This window comes from Sinocyclocheilus rhinocerous, unplaced genomic scaffold, assembly GCF_001515625.1.
Source record: "Sinocyclocheilus rhinocerous isolate Xijiao unplaced genomic scaffold, SAMN03320098_v1.1 scaffold474, whole genome shotgun sequence".
Lineage (NCBI taxonomy): Eukaryota > Metazoa > Chordata > Actinopteri > Cypriniformes > Cyprinidae > Sinocyclocheilus > Sinocyclocheilus rhinocerous.
This window is the reverse complement of record NW_015644625.1, coordinates 860,501-877,582: the sequence shown is the minus strand read 5'-3', so window position 1 is coordinate 877,582 and position 17,082 is coordinate 860,501. Positions and strand designations below refer to the sequence as shown.

At 37.9% G+C, this 17,082-nt stretch overlaps 1 protein-coding gene across 2 annotated transcripts in view; it reads right to left on the bottom strand.

Moving 5' to 3' along the window:
• The window catches only part of LOC107758540 (storkhead-box protein 2-like), a 113,068-nt gene that overhangs the window by 72,004 nt on the left and 23,982 nt on the right, over window positions 1-17,082 (bottom strand). Inside the window, exon 1 of one of the 2 annotated variants that reach the window (XM_016576300.1) lies at window positions 13,168-14,737. The exons of the other annotated variant lie outside the window; for it this stretch is intronic. Coding sequence (XP_016431786.1) covers window positions 13,168-13,333 — 166 coding nt within the window. The 5' untranslated portion in view covers window positions 13,334-14,737. Of the gene's footprint in view, window positions 1-13,167; window positions 14,738-17,082 lie in introns of those variants that run through there. 2 annotated transcript variants of the gene reach the window in all.

The following is a 17,082-nucleotide window of genomic DNA, read 5'->3' as shown; positions in this document are numbered from 1 at the left end:
AAACTCAGCGAATACTTGCCTCAAAAACTTGCTAAATATATCTATAGAAAGCTGTAAATTACTACTTTAAAACTAAAAAATTCGAATCAAAAACAAAAACTCTTTTTACGGATTATATACAATCCGTAAAGATGCATTTCTCAGGATCAGGATCTTAATTGGTATCGGTTATAAAATATCAATATCGGTCGATCACTAGTCAAGATCCAAAATTACAAAAAAAAAGTGTCATAAAATAAACTCAATGCCATTTATTTAATGTCTTTTTAAGTTATAACAGTTTCGCATGAAAAACACAAACGTATGAGAATCTTTTTAACAAATCTAGTTTGCCGGATCAATTCACAACTCGTTTTCAGTCTGTTCAAAATTTTCATTTTTAGGTAAACTATTCATTAAAGCAAATGGATTACCACATCTTTGTGAAACAAAAGTACTGATATCTTTTTAATCAATGTTTCTTTTTGCATCTCATGACTGAAAAACACTAAAATAAATCCCATTAATTAATCATATGAGCTGAGAACAAATTTGTCTCATCTGCCTGGGTGCATATGAAAGATTTATTGAGATATTCAAAAACAGACATTAAAAAGTGAGTATGTGTTGGGGTAACTGTGCGGGTACGTGTGTGTGTTTCTCCACAGGGGGCATTCTTGCATCAGGCAGCCGAGGGGCCGCGGTGGGTTAACGGGTTCATTTCTGTATCCCAGCATGCACTGCTGCATCCTTTATGCCGCAGTGTATGTGTGGGAGCCGACATGTCAGTAGGAGATGAGGTGCGTATAGGTAAATGTACATGTGCATACGTGCACAAGTCAAGTGCAGTCAAAAACAATACTGGAATTTTTTTCGCTGATGTTGAACATCCGATGGATTCTGGTATAGACACTGAAATCCATTTGCAACTGCATCATAACAACAGCAGGGAAATCATAAAAATATGCTGTTAACATCTGATAAAGCCAATATTGACAGAATTGCCAATAATGATTGCTCAGGCATCGCTCACGACCTGAGGCACTAATGGATGTCATTGCACATTAGTCATGGGTCACGACGGTCAACTAATCAACTATGTGTCCGAAAATTGACTGGTCAATTAGCGAGCTCAACTAGTTTATCTAGATTTCTTCCTGCATCCATCCATATATATTATATTATACAAACACAACCATCCAAAGGTTTGGGGTCAGTATGTTTTGTTGTTGCTGTTGCTAAAAGAAATTATTACTTTTACTCCGCAATCCTTTATATTGATCAAAAGTGACAATAAAAGACATTAATGTTGCAAAATATGTCTATTTCAAAAAGAATGCTGTTCTTTTTAAACGTTCCATTGATTAAAAAATCTTGGGGAAAAAATGTACCACAGTTTCAACATACATACTAAGCACAACTGTTTTCAACATTGATAATTATAATGTTTCTTGAGCAGCAAATCAGCATATTTGAATGATGTCTGAAGGACCATGTGACACTGAAGACTGGAGTAATGATGCTGAAAATTCAGCTTTGCATCACAGCAATAAATTACATTTTTTAAAAACAATCAAATAGAAAACAACTGTTTTAAATGTAATATTTATCAATAGTACTATTTTTATTGTATTTCCAATTAAATAAATGCAGGCTTTGTGAGCATTACAGACTTCAAACTAGGGCTGGGCGATATGGCAAAAAATGTAAATCTCGATTTTTCTGAACGTTTGACCTATTCTCGATTTTTTACGATTTTTAACTAGCCAACTAGAAAAAGTAACTACAACATGATTTCTTCATTAACCCTATAGTTAAAGAAAATTCTATTCCAAGTGCACCACACATGAAGTTGTCAACATGATGTAAATGTTAAACAAATCACTTGTTAAATATCTTTGCAGAAAAGATGCATGAACTACAACTACATCTTGTACAAACTTGTCTTATACATATTATGTTCAAGGTATAACACCAGTAGACTATTATTAACTATAAATGTTCTGTAAAAACAACAGCAGCTTTCAGTCTGTCACCGTGATGCAAACATGAAATATCAGACATACAGCAGTATTTATAGGTTTTTTTTATTCGCTTGCGCTGCTTTTCCATTGTTTTTTCTATGTAAACATGGACGCGTTTGACTGTTGCACTCACAACTCGCAGCGTCTCATGCATGAAACGACATTCTAAAAACGTGGCGCTCAAGTTAAAAGAAGTTCACTCCAATCTTCTTGCATGTTTTTCCTATTCCACTGCCCATGTCGCATCTTTGTAAACACAAAAGCGCATTCTGTTTGAATGGCGGCTAGCGATATGAGCGTGTCACACGTAAGCGGTTAATCACGTGCACTGACATGCGGTTGGATCGTTCTTTTCTCTTTACTGTTATCATTGGCATATTATCAAAGTGTCTAATTCTAACATTTGGTAATATTTCTATTTAAAATCGCGATTCCTCGATTTCTAAAAAATAAAATTGCGGCAAAACATGCAATTTTAATTAATCGATAAAATCGGAAAAATCGCCCAGCCCTACTTCAAACATTTAAAAGAAATCTCCCCAACTCCAAACTTTTGAACAGTAGTATATTATTCTTGAATAGCAATCGGTACATAAAGTTGTTGACCTCCAACACTGTAATGTCTGTCAGTGTGAACACATTAACTGAGCAACTGCAGAAATATTCTCACAAAATGCAGGTTTCGCCTGCCTTCTGAAGTAACAAATCCTTGCGATCAAACCAGTCACTGTCTGCTGATGATGCCAAAACATCAGTAGAAACATCTGGAATAAAAGACTTTCAGTGTAAGAGGGAGGCAGAGCTTCAGTAAATAAATCTTCATGTAAATTAATCTGACATCATATGAATTACGACCTCATTACACAATGCATAAACAACAAACTTCACATTTATCAGGACCAAATGTATTTCAAGATCTGAAATACTGCGGTAGGGCATCCTATGAATGCCAGGGAAATGCAAAACTAGGGATGTACCGAAATGAAAAATCTTGGCCAAAGCTGAAACCGAACAAAATGAAACACGGCCAAATACCGAACACAGTTTTACGCATTTTTTCCCCATGTATTTTGCCAATTTTTTCACCATTGCATAAATTTAATAGCCAAAATGTGTTTTTTATTGCTTTGTCTTGCTTTTCAAAGAATAAATCAATTACAAAACAATTTATTTAACACTGGCCATTTTTTTGTAATAAGATTATACCAACAAAGCACAATTAAACTTAAAATTAAAATGAAGCTAAAAAAATGGCCATTTTTGAGACCCCCTTCTTGAATCAGGAATGTAATTGGCTAAAGACAAAAAAGAAGGAAAACGGAACACTTTGTGCAGCAAATCAGCATATTAGAATGATTTCTGAAAGGTCCTGTGACACTGAAGACTGGAGTAATGATGCTGAAAATTCAGCTTTGATCACAGCAATCGATTACATTTTACTACATATTCACATACAAAACAGTTATTTAAAATTTTAATTACAGTTCACAATATTAGTTTTTGTATTTTTTTACTGTACAAATAAATGCAGCCTTGCGGAGCAGAAGAGACTTCTTTTAAAACATTAGAAAACATTACAGATCCCAAGTTGAACACTGTGTGAATGCTATAATAAACGTATTAATAGAGCTGTTGTAATTATTATTATCATTATTATTAGTGCTGTGCGGTAGGGCTGTGTGATTTGGGGGAAAATATCAAATACCGCCCAGCACTAATTATTATTGTCTTACTTTTTATTTTATTTTACAGAACAACAGTAAAATGACAATACTAACATTTATGAATGCTGATGGAAGACCTCAGTGATTAGTGATTAGACAAATGATTCTCATTACGAATATATGTTCGTCGCATGTATCACATTGTCACATGCCTTGTAAAAATTCATAAAAATGTGACTAAGCAACTGACGAGTAACACTGTTTCAGTGCAGATTTTCTTTGGGCTTTGGATTTGGAACCCTTGCTAACGAGCTTGGGCAGCGCTGTCAGAATACATGCAATTCGTGCGTGTATTAGAAAATGTAACATTCTGCAGTTTATTTACTAATTTACTAACGTTTGAGGCCATTTCACGATTTCAATCATCATACAGTAACCAGCAACAACCACCGCTTCCTCTTCTCATCGAAGACATGCGATGCAGTACTAAACGGTCTCTCGCTGTCGGTGCTTGTAATGATTTTTGCGTCTTTCTCGAACAGTTTTTCGAGAAAGCTTCCACACTGCCGACATGTTTGCTGCATTATAAAGACTGCGCACCTCTCACTCTACACTAGGCATGGGACGATAACCGGTTTCGAGGTATACCGCGGTTTGGAAAAGTCACGGTTTCAAAACCACTAAAATTTTCCGTTATACCATTCCTGCGGTATGCGCAGTTTTTTTTACGTGTCGTCAAAGACGAAAGTGCAGGACTCCCTCAGTTGTGTGCAGTATATAGTAATATAAAATGTAGTAAATAAAATGTGTTCAGTGGAAAAAAAAGTTTTGTTTTTTTTACCCAGACATTTAATCCAAAAAAGTCGTAATCGCAATACTGTGATACCGTGATATTTTTATATCTAAGGTTATCATACCGTCAGAATCTCATACCGGCCCATGCCTACTCTACACTGGTTGCAATTTGATCGTGTCACCAAAAATGTCATTGTTCGGTACAATTTATTCTGTCTTTTTGCGTATTCTTTTTTTGCCATTTTTGGCCGAATAATTTCAGTTGCCGAAAATTCGGTGCATCCCTATGCAAAACTACATATTTTCATTATCAACTGGTCAGTGGGTTGTCTGAACAAGTAGTTCACTATAGTCAAGCTTAGAAGTGAAAATGTTAAACAGCAAAACCCTTTCTAAGAAGTTGCATGTGAAAATATGCAACTTCTAAACACTAAAGAAATACTGAAGCTAAATGCACATTCTTGCTTTCAGGCTGAGATTTGCTGTTTAACATTTACAGTTTAACATTTACAGTTTAACATTTACAGTTTAACAAGCCAAAGCATAGCATATTAAAACTCACTCAGAGAGGCTGCATATATCTAAATCCTCAACTCCAAATTAAAAATTAAAAATTAAAATTATACAAAAAAAAAGACACAACCAACTATTCCAACCCATTTTCAATTAACAGTCAAAACTTTTAACTTGGTCTCACCAGGACATGTACTGAACTGCAGCATTCATTCATTCTATGGCAAGAACCCTTGAGCGGCAATAAGCATGACATACTCCAAAATGAATGCTGTCCTTTACAGAGCAATAAGCTGAGAAAACCACAGAGTTTTGGATATGTTTGAAGTTTAACGCTCTCTCATTGGAAATGCTGGATAACACTGCACAGCCCTTTTCAAAAGGAGGTGATGACAACCTTGTCTGTGTTAAAACGGCTTTCTATCCCTGTATTCTTGTCGCACAATCTGCAATTTACGGCCTGAACTGAGTTTCAAAGTAGGCTTGATGAATGAAAAGAATACCCAAGACATAAAGAAAGGCAAAACAAAGTGAGCAAATAAAAGAAAGTACATTAGCAGGCTGAAGCCATCTTTGAAAACTTCAAGGTTTACAGCTTCAGTTGCTTCCGCAATAACTGGAAGACCAAAAGAAGAATAAATAAAAACCATGATTATAAATTGCCAAAGGGCTGCACAACAGATTTTTAGTTAGCTGGAGAATTAACAGAGGCTCCTAAGTTGGGGCCCACTGACATCTTACAGTTTACTGAGACTGTGTGATGTCTAGGATAGGGATAGGAAAGAAAGGAAAAAATATGCGAAAGACCAATATGGAGATATCTGAGAGCGGGAGAGACAGCTCTGGACTGTATAAAGATCTGTACAGCCCTTTTCTGGATTTAAGGCTTTTAATAAAGTTGATTACCGTAAATGAGAATCCACAGCATTGGGTTATCAAAGCAAGCCTGCAACGCAAATCTAGTATGTGCTACTTCATAGCTCCAATTAGTCTGTTTTACCATTAGGACCAATTGTACTTTCCACAAAAATAAATAATAAATGTGATAGAACAGGGATTTTCTAATTTTTTAGCCAAGAAAATGACGCTTACCTGTGACTGCAATACTGTGAAGTGATTGCATTACTAAAATATAAAATTTATAAATATTATATACACAGCTATATATTTCTCATTTATACAGTGTGAGAAAAATAGTAAGTTTTATATTATAAACGCAACAGGTTTTTATATTGGTGGTCACGTTTTATTTTAAGGTCCAATTCTTGCTATTAACAAACCGTTAACTCCGACTTATGCCTCAAACTCCTAATTTGCCGCTTTTAGTTAGTAAGGTAATTGTTAATTTTATGTATTGGGTAAGATTAAAAATGTAGAGTATGGTCATGCAGAATATGTGCTTTATAAGTACTAATAAACAGCCAATGTGTTAATAATAGGCATGACAGTAAACAACTACTTAATAGTGAGAATTGGTTCCTATACTAAAGTGTTACCATTGTGTCGTACTAGTCAAAACAAGTGAGAAATATTATCTGTGAAATATTTACTTAGATAAGGCGCTATATAAATAAAACTCATTATTATTAAGTTAAATAGTACCTCACAACCCCAAAGCTAAAAGTGACAGTGGCAAGAAGAAAGTGTTACATTATCTTAAGTTAATATGTCAAGTATGCTACCCATAAAAACAGTTTGTTTTCTCTCAAACTTTCCAGTTTGAAAACTCCTCATTTAACACTTCAGTGAACTTCATATGCTGAATCTGAACTGCTGTCACTAGACACGAAGCCGCTCGCACTATTAGAAAGACTGAAAAAAAGACAGAAAGGGAGACTGTTGAGAACTTCACGACATCTTCAGAATCCAAATAAATCATGGACAATGAAAACATGGTGTGCAACTGTGTGTGTTCCAGTGTGTGTGTGTACACTTGTGTGGTGGGTACATGGCAATTCTGAGTGGCTTGCCAATACTTCAGCGTTCCCATCCAATCAAATGACTAGAGGAGCGCTCCTTTTCATGGCATCCAAAGCTACTCTCTAAGAGTCTGGAAGGAAATGCATAGAGCACCAGAAAACAAACAAAAAGCATTCAAAAATGACAATCAAGCTCAAACAGTCTCCAATAATCAAAACAGCTTGTGGTAAATAACAGCGTCTCAAAAGCCAATCTGATGAATGACTGGGAATGACACAATGAAGCATCTTCCCAATAAACATACATTAATTCATTATAACTCATGACATAGTGATGCTTTTTTTATTTTTTTGGAAGATAGTAATGGGGCACATATGACAAAGAGACTTTGAACTGTGTTTAAGATGCAAAAATATGGAAAAGTTTATCTTTTGTTTAACAAAACAGATTGTTATGTGCACAAAAAGCCTTAAACGATCCTTAGTGGAGTCAAGTTTTATGGCAAAACAATGACATAATTTTTCAATTTTTACTTTTTTTTTTAGTAAGCACAACGCTTGCAGAAAATGCTTCTGTGCTCATTACTGAATGTCTATTGATCCGTAATGATTCATCATTCATCATGTCCTGACATGCTTTTGAAAAAAAAAATAGCTACCATACCTTTCATTCTATTAAAACATTTCACTCATATCAGTGCTTGGACTTTCAGAAGAATTCTGAATTTTGTCAAATCACCATAACATCATTATTATTTTTTTTTTAGTAAGCACAACGCTTGCAGAAAATGCTTCTGTGCTCATTACTGAATGTCTATTGATCCGTAATGATTCATCATTCATCATGTCCTGACATGCTTTTGAAAAAAAAAATAGCTACCATACCTTTCATTCTATTAAAACATTTCACTCATATCAGTGCTTGGACTTTCAGAAGAAAACACCATTCTAATTTTGTCAAATCACCATAACATCATTATTATGATATGCAGTGAAGCTTAACCTGATTATATGCTAGTACAAGTAGTTCTTGAGGAAGCATTTTTCACAGTGTGTAAAAAGAGAGCTGTAGAGGTTGATAAGGGTAATTGGTCAAATCCAGTCACATGGTTCACTGAAATCTAAGCTTGTCGCATCTAGAAAATCAGCCAACAATTACTCGGTATGTTCTGAACTGCAGGACCAGCTGTTATTTATTTTAGAGCTGTTATGTGACACAACAGCCAGTCTAATACCAGCGGGGTCAGATTAGAAATAATGGCCATATTCAAAAAGTAAGTCAAGTCTGATTGCGGCATTAAGATGCCTTTCAAGATGAAAAAGTCTCTGATCTGGCAGTTAGCTATTTAGAATAAATAGTCTACAAATGATTAATCTGCTAATACTGTAATGGCAAGGTATCTCCATATGTGCCACAAAATCGGCGTCTTATTTTTAATTTAAAAGCATTACAAAGTTTAAGGTACCTTAATTCAGAAAATCTTGGAATAGTATGGGACGCAAGTCTTCAAAGACCATCAAGGAACTGCAGGTGGAAGTCTATCCCACAACAGATGTTCCATTTGAAGTATCTACTAAAATAAAGTCTGGGATTTCGCCACTATTTAAGTGAATCCCTCCAAAATCCACAAGCTGACACGGAGCTCTGGCATTTTTCTTGTGAGTGAGAGAACGTGTGTATGCGTGTGTGTCCGAAGTGGATCTGAAAGTCTCAAGATGTGTAGTGGTTTGAATCACATTAGAAGTTTCCATTTTAGGTTACAAGATATGATAGGTTTTTGCACAAATCTTTCCTCTTACTGTAGCACAATTTTTCTCTCAGAGGCTGCAACCAAAACGTATTACTTATTGCCTCAAATTAATTACACATTTGAAACCAATGCAGACTTCCCTAACATTACCTTCCTAATGACTCTGGGAACTCCTCCAGAAAACCCCCTATAGTCAGTCAGTGTAATTTTGTGCGGAGCGATAGCCAGGTAAGATAACAGTAAATCTCTCTCCCAACTCACCCATGACAGCATAAAATTCCCTATAATTGTTTTAAAACTCCTTGTCTGAGAAAAACACTAAACTGGGGAACAAAGATTTTGGACACCGGTAAATATGATTGGACTAAACAGAGGAGCCAGTCAAAACAAATCAATAAGAAAATCTAAAACCCCACAAAAGTGTCCACGTACAGCTGTAAGTTATCAACCTTGTCCGTCGACCCGATTTGCATACCATGACTCCCCCACTGACCTGCATGAATTAGCACTCCACGCTAGGCATGTGTTACTGGAAATGCAGAAGAGTAATGAAAGTCAAGAAAACACAGGGTCAAGTTCCGCATCAACCATAAAGCCAAAGCTTACGACTTTATCTCGGAACAATGCAGTTGATTGTGTGACCTTTACTTCATAGTTTTTACCTTCCTGCCCCCAACTAACACTCCTCCATGAGAATGCAAGCCAGAAGTCAGGCGGTTTGTACAATCCGCAAACTCACTCGACCGGCAGCACACCGCCATCACACTAAATATATTGCATAAGCCATGTGAGGAATTCAGAGTCATTTGATTTTCTGTGGGTTTTAACCAATATTGCGGAGCAAATGCTTCCAACATTTGTTTGAAGAAGTACAATAGGGTGATGGTATTTCAGTAGTTTATGGTCATTTCTTTCCTGCATGAATAAAGAAATAAAATACAGTCCAGAACTGTAAGTTTAAAAGTACATTTATTTCATACCAAGTACAATAACATATTTACTGATATATCGCTCTAGACTTACGGATATAAAAATTATAATTCAACTTCCTTTGGAGTACTACTTGTGCACAACGCATATTTCTTGTTATTAAGCCTAAAATGTGTTTTAATACCATTATTAATGAGGATTGTATGACCTTTGAATAATATCAGTCTTTAAATGCAAGAAAGTATACTTGCAATAGTTGCACTTTAGCACAATCAAATATACTTCAGTATATCTTTAGTTGGACTTCAGCACTACTTCCACAGAATTAATGTGCATTAAGTACAAAATTAATTCTTCCAATTTTGCAGACTTTAAGTATACCAGTTTAGTATACCAAAAGTATAATTGCAGGGTATTTTTATTAAGCACATAAATATGTAAATGTATTTGTAGCATACTTAGCATGAAATAAATGTATTTAAAATACATTTCAGTATATTTATTTTTTACTAGGGACCTTAAGTCAGAAATGCTAACAAGATTTGACAGATTTGCTTCAAGATTATCAATGAATAATAACATATTTAGATATTATGAACTAACAATGGCCAACTTGAACATTTACCCAACTTGAAATGTAAAACTATATGTAGTTTTATTCAAAATGAATACAGTAAAAGTATTGTTCATCGTCATCTCCTGTTAGCTAACTGCACTGACTAATGTACATCTTCTGATCTGTATTGTGAAAAAAAAAAAAGTGAAAGTGAAGTGACGTGGCCAAGTATGGTGACCCATACTCGGAATTAGTGCTCTGCATTTATCCCATCCAAAGTGCACACACACACCGTGAACACACACCCGGAGCAGTGGGCAGCCATTTTTTTGCTGCGGCGCCCGGGGAGCAGTTGGGGGTTCAGTGCCTTGCTCAAGGGCACCTCAGTCGTGGTATTGAAGGTGGGAGAGAGCGCTGTACATTCACTCCCCCCACCCACAAACCCTGCTGGTACGAGACTCGAACCAGTGGCAACCTTTGGGTTACGAGACCGACTCTCTAACCATTAGGCCACGACTTCTCCCTTAAATTTATTGTATTGTAATTTATTGTATTGTAAAATATTGTAGTGTTACTTTAAAATTGTCATTTTACCAATGATCAAATACAGACAATGAACGTAGTTATGATTTAAATGCAACCCTTGCATTTGAATCTGGAGTAGCTACAATATGATTTGCCTTTAATCTAAGATTGAAAGGAACAGCTGTTTCTATGATTCCTTCTGATTGCAGGAATCATTAACAACAGAAACTGCCTCTTCAACAAACCAACAGCAGACTTTACAACCAAAACCAAACACCAGTGCTTTGATATCAGTCACGAGAACTCTCTAAATAATGACTACTTTAAGTCCCTTCAATGGAGATTCACTATTTTAAGGAACTGATCAAGTTGAGATTCACAAGTCCTATAGGTTACATCAAGAGAGAGCCGTCCAATCATTTTAACCAACTTTAAAACAGAACCTCCCACTTTCACAGCCCCACACATTGAATCGCATGCTAGTGCTTTATGCCCCAAATGACACCCAAACTTCACAATGACCACATTATTTAATCTTTGACATCCAATGTTGCTAGGAAACATGAAGGATCCTCAAACCAATACGGTTTATCCATTACCATTCAGCTTTACCTCAAGTCTCTCTCACTTCAAATGGATCAAAATGGAACATAGCCATTTTACACAGGTCAGCGTAAATTTGAGCTGTGCACCTTCATGTACGTCAACGAGTGAACCATAATTCATGTACCACTGACACCAAATATGGAAGGCAAAAACATTTTAGGGGACCATCAAGTGGTGCATTTTACATCAGGCTCAAGTTCCCTCCAATTGTTGGCTTACACGACGTCTATTCTTGGACTTTGTTGGTGAGACTGCTGGACGTAGACGAATCAAACTGGGATGGGCTAACCCTTGGTCATCGCCTCTTAATTCTCTCGTTAGCGCAGAGGAGAGCAGCTGTAACGAGGGGGTTCTGGCACAGCGGCAATAAGAGTATTTATTTTTATGGGAGCACTCTGTTGTTTCAGGCCTTGAGCTTGGGTCTGGGATCTCTCTGCAGTGATTTGGTATAATGACATCCAACAGGAAACCTTAATTAGCCGATCAAAATATGAGATGCAGTTTATCCTGTTATATTTTGCCCTCTGGGTCTGAACAAGTCAGGTAAAGTATCACAAAACGAGCACATGTGTAATCAACTTAGCTTAAATATCATATCGTGACAACAGGTCTCAGCACATCCAGCATATCTGATTCCAGTTCATCATTTAATAAACGCAAATCTAGATTTGGAATACAGATGAGCAAAACTACACATTTTCATAGTCGACTGGTCGGTGAGTTGTCTGTATGACTAGTTACTCTTAAGGACAGGGCTTCCTTTAGACTGACTAAAAAGCTTACCACATCTTTTTGACATTAAGATTGAGTTTCAGTTTTCAATTTTCCAGTTATTTGCGATTACTGGATGAGGACTTTCAAAATTATTTGGTTTTACATCATTGACAAAATATTTTACAGCTGTGTTACTACAGCTAGAACAATTTATATTCAACTCCTAAAGTCCATTTCATTATTTTCCTGACTTCTCTAGGCCTGGAAATCAAAACAGTGAAATTCCCTGTGGAAGTACTGATTGTATAATTAGGTTGATTTAGGGTCACATCCACCAGACCTCGATCAGATGCATTTCTTAAGGGACACATTCTTGTTCAGAAGCAGTTGGAAAGAGTGCAAAAGAAAGTCACAGAATGCAATAGTCTTAAGATGTATTTTTTTACATTTGAACTATTTTAGCTTATGTATGAGACAGTACTGTGCACATGGACCAACATTAAAATAATATTAATAGCATTCAAGATATCTGACAGATATTCAACAAATATATAGGCTATAAACTTTTATTGCACAAAACTACTTGAAGTCTGACAATAATTATCTTGAAATTCACAAGTTGCGCTTTGATGGCTACAGTTTTAAGAGAATGAATTTATGGATGCAACATCTCAGAGAGCTTCCCATGCTGAGATTCTAACAGCACAATAAAACCAGCATGCCAAAACATTGCATCTCTAAATTCATCCCCTGTAAATCTTTGCTGCTAAAAATAATAAAGCTAAAGCAAAAGCATGAATAAAACTAAATCTAGATTAACTTGTCAACCTCATTGAACCATCTCTAGAAACTTGTAAAATATAACAAACTAAATTAAATACCAAAAGCAAACAGATTCCAAATCAAATCTAGTGTTCTTAAAACGTGGAGTAGCCGCTCGACACAAGCTCCAGATGCAACAAAACTCGGCTAACACACACACAAACACAATTGCATGTTCAGACAGTGTGGAGCAAATGCTAAAAATAGCTGACCTGCATCTGTAATGCAACAGACATAATCATCTCATGGCCCTAAATCTGGTGAAAGTCATCCGTTCAAAGCAAACACAAAATGTAGGATGGCTGTAAAATCAGATGCACAAATTAACAAAGTGTCGCTTCTGCCATTGGAGCGTAAAGGACAACTGACCTGTTATCATGAATCCTTGAGGACAGTGAGAGATGAAGTGTTTAGGGTAATGTTTGTGGAGCCGGTAGTCTTTCTCGCTCCGTGACCGCGTGCGATCAGAGGCCCGGTCTGAGAATTCGGAACTGGGCCAGGCCCTGCGCAAAGTGGTGCTGCGTGTTTTTTTCATGATGAGCCCGGATAAACACAGCGTGCCGGCACCAGCTCTGATATCACACCACCGCGATCACACTCCGGACATGGCGGGATACCGTCGTTATCCACCTCTCTCCTCTTCTGTCAGTCCGATGTAAGTGCATGCAGTGAAACGCACGCGCACACACTCAATCACAGATGCTCGGGTTGTGAAATCCCTTAGGAATGGTTTGGGGTCCTCCCGGTCCTGAATCGGTCAACTGCAGATGCATCCAGCAACACATCACCCTCCACACACCTAATCCTGGCTTATGCTTTCTGCAAACAGAAGAACACATGCACACTACTCTCACATGCTCGCCGATCGCAGCGGCATGTGGATGGAAGACGAGGAGGTGTGTGGGAGTGGAGGGAGGAAGGGTACGAGGGGACTCATGTAGGAGAGATGGAAGGAGGGGATTTTAGAGGGGTCGGAGTGGGGGGCTGCACCGTGAGAAGAACCCTAGATTCAGACAAAAGATCAATTCAGTCGCGCTTCACTCCACTAGTGCAGAGCCGTCGAGACAAAGGAGACCCCCAAAAACAAATTAGACTTTTAAGACCAGGAACCACAGTGGAGACAAAGTCTTCGTGTGCAGGGCAAGGGTCCTTCAACCATGCAGAAATGACAAGCGGGAAAAAAAAGCGTATATGTGGGAGACACAAGATCCAAGTCCTCCCCCTTCTCTGATTCAAATCCAATTCTGGAAAGAGCTCAATCTGTTTAAGAAAAATAACATGTCACACAGAGACCCGCTTGGGTACATTGGAAGACTTGGAGATTTCTGACGCGTTCAGAAGATAAACACTGATGCACTGAGTAAAGATCTCTCCGTCTTCTAGTCTTTCTCCAGGCTGTGTTGTCTGACTTGCCTCTCTTGCACCAAGCACTCGTAAAAGGCTGGCACATGCAGCTCCTGCTTTCGCCTGATGATTTGAGGAGCTGTCCGTCTTCAGACTTGTTGATCCAGTCAGGGTGCGCTTCTCGCCACAAAGAGACGGCGAGAGAAAGCCCTGAAGGTTCTCACTTTCTGGCAGTCCGCCCAGCCTATAGAAACCCTGAGCTTTATTTACATACGCTGCCTCGCGAGCTCCCCAGACAGTCGAACCGTCGCAGTAAAGAGCGTGTGAGAAATGAGCACGAGGAGTCCCTTATCTGCAAGAGACGCATGACAAAAGAGTTGAGTCTTGCAGTACCTTTTCCAAAAGAACTTATTTTCTCTCTCTTCTCTGCTTTTTTCACTGAAAATCCCTTCTTCCTCCAGGCAGAGTCATTCACAATTCCCACTCGCTCCCGTCAGTTGAAGCACCAGCTGCAAGAGAAATTCCTTTGGAATGCAATAAAAGAGATCCCTCCACGGCAGCGCGAGCGGGAAAAAGGGGGTTCGGGGATCAGCGTGGAATGGTGAATGGAGATCTCTCCCACCCTCCCTTTCTCTCATTCACTCTGTCACGCTGTCATCCCTCCCTACCTCTCCTGACAGGAGCGCAATCACGCAGCTGTCTGAGAACACAGCCAATCACTCCATGTCAGCAGACAGAGAGAGAATGTGACAGAATCTCTCTCTTTCATGCACGGGAAACACACACTGCATTATTTAGTCAGAGTTGGAAATATGACAGTCACAAAGACACACAAGAAGCAAAATGCTGGACATTTCGGTGTATTTATCCTTTTAAATTTCACATGCTAAAAACTTTGAAAAAATTCTATTATTATTATTAGGGCCCAAGCCAGTAAGGCGCAGGGCCCTCTTGTTATTATTATTATTATTATTACTATTAATGATGATGAAAATGTTTTTTTCCACCACAACAGCAAGCTAGAGATGAAAATGTGGCATTTAATGCAAAAAAAATAAAAAATAAAATATCTATCCATCTATCATTTCCAACCAAGCTATACTTTTGTCAAATGATGCAATAAGTTATATAATATTTTTAAAAGCAAAAATTTAAATTCATTAAAAACAAGAACTGTTTACTTATAAACTTGTACTTAGCAAATTCTATGAAAGTAGTCATTTGAATCAGTCATCCAATGAATCCAAAAATGTTTGAGCCGTCAATCCACAAAAAGGTATTAAACTTAATACATAATTTGAGTTGTGGTGGAAATGTATTAAAAAAAATAAAATAAAAATTGAGGGCACTGTCCCACAACAAGCTGTACTCTTTAAGGTAACATTTTTCTACAATTTTTTTCTAATAGTGTCCACTACTGCACATTGTTAGTGCACAAATTAGACTAGTAAAAGTGTATAAGTATTGTTTTCTGAAAGTCCACAGGGCCAATGGCACCCACAGTTAGGAACCACCCTAAACACCATTTAAACAGGATCTCTTGAAGATACTCTGTGCGTGAGATGTTTTTCCATTTTGTCCAGTATAATGTGGGTCTACTTTTCAACAAACAGTATTTAACAAGGCTGCTCTGTCTTTCTGACTCTTTCACCTCCGCAGGGCAGATCATTAATCAGAGGGAGGACTCCCTCTCTGTCCAGCCAAATGAGCAGCGAGAAACTAATGTTTTTCCAATAAGCCACAGATCAGAGGTCACCCATCCATAATAAAGCAGACCATCACCATCTTTCTCATTAATATCAACAATCTGTGCCCACAGCTTGCAGCGAACAAATTGGCATCAGTGTTTCCTGAATGGAAACAAAAGGATGAAGGTTACTTATTCAAAGAATGGAACAAATAATGTCTAAGTATTTATGATTAACTAAATGCTGTCTTTTGAGCTTCAGAAATGGTTTGGTTGAGCACTGATGCTTTGCAGGCAGAGGGTGTTGGGTTACACAGCTCTTAATGGAACACTATAGAGTCATGGCGAGCAGAAACCTGCTGTAGGTCAAATGCAAACTTGGCTCACTAGTACAGACTTTGCAGGAGTCTTGGCAAATGCAGTTTACAACTTTCCATGAGGTCTGGACAGTTTTGAGGAAGACAACGCATCCACTGTGGCTAGTTTTATCTAGTTGGATATAGAGCATGGCGTTAGCAACACTAAGGTCATGGGTTTGATTCCCAGAGAATGAATAGGTTGAATGCAATACAAATCCGCCTGTATCTTTGGGATTGTCAAAATTTGCATTTAACATTCTCTGACCAATTGCAACACCAAATGTTTACGACTCAGCCAATAAAAACGTTCCACTGTCTGGACATCTTGGCATGACAGTTTCACTGGGAAACCCTCTGCTGTCGTTTCATGCCTTGCAAACCCTTAAAGCTTCATTCCTCCATGGCTCTCGGAGTCTGGCAATCTCCGGGCCGGGCCACGGTACCAGTTCACATTTTCCTGGGTCTGTTATGGTTCATATTTCTGACTGTGTTATGTCAGGGCCGCCAGTGATGACAGGAATGCAGACGAGGGCTCATGAAGCACATGTCTTTCCTTCCAGAGAAAGCTGACAGTGTGACCCTTAGGCCCTGTTTACACTTGGTATTAAGATGCGTTTTGGTCGATCGGCTCACAAGTGGACAACGCTAAATTGAGCTCATCCACTTTCGACCACTTCCAGAGGTAGTCGAAAACGCATTCGACCAGATTGCTTTCGTGGTGTAGACGCTGATGTGGTTGAATGCGTTCGAGCAGCCACAAAAGACCGCCTACTCTCCGCCTACTGACCGAATACACGTATAATCATTGAAAAATACCGTGATATAAACTTTTGGTCATACCGCCCAGCACTTATATATATATATATATATATATATATATATATATATATGTTT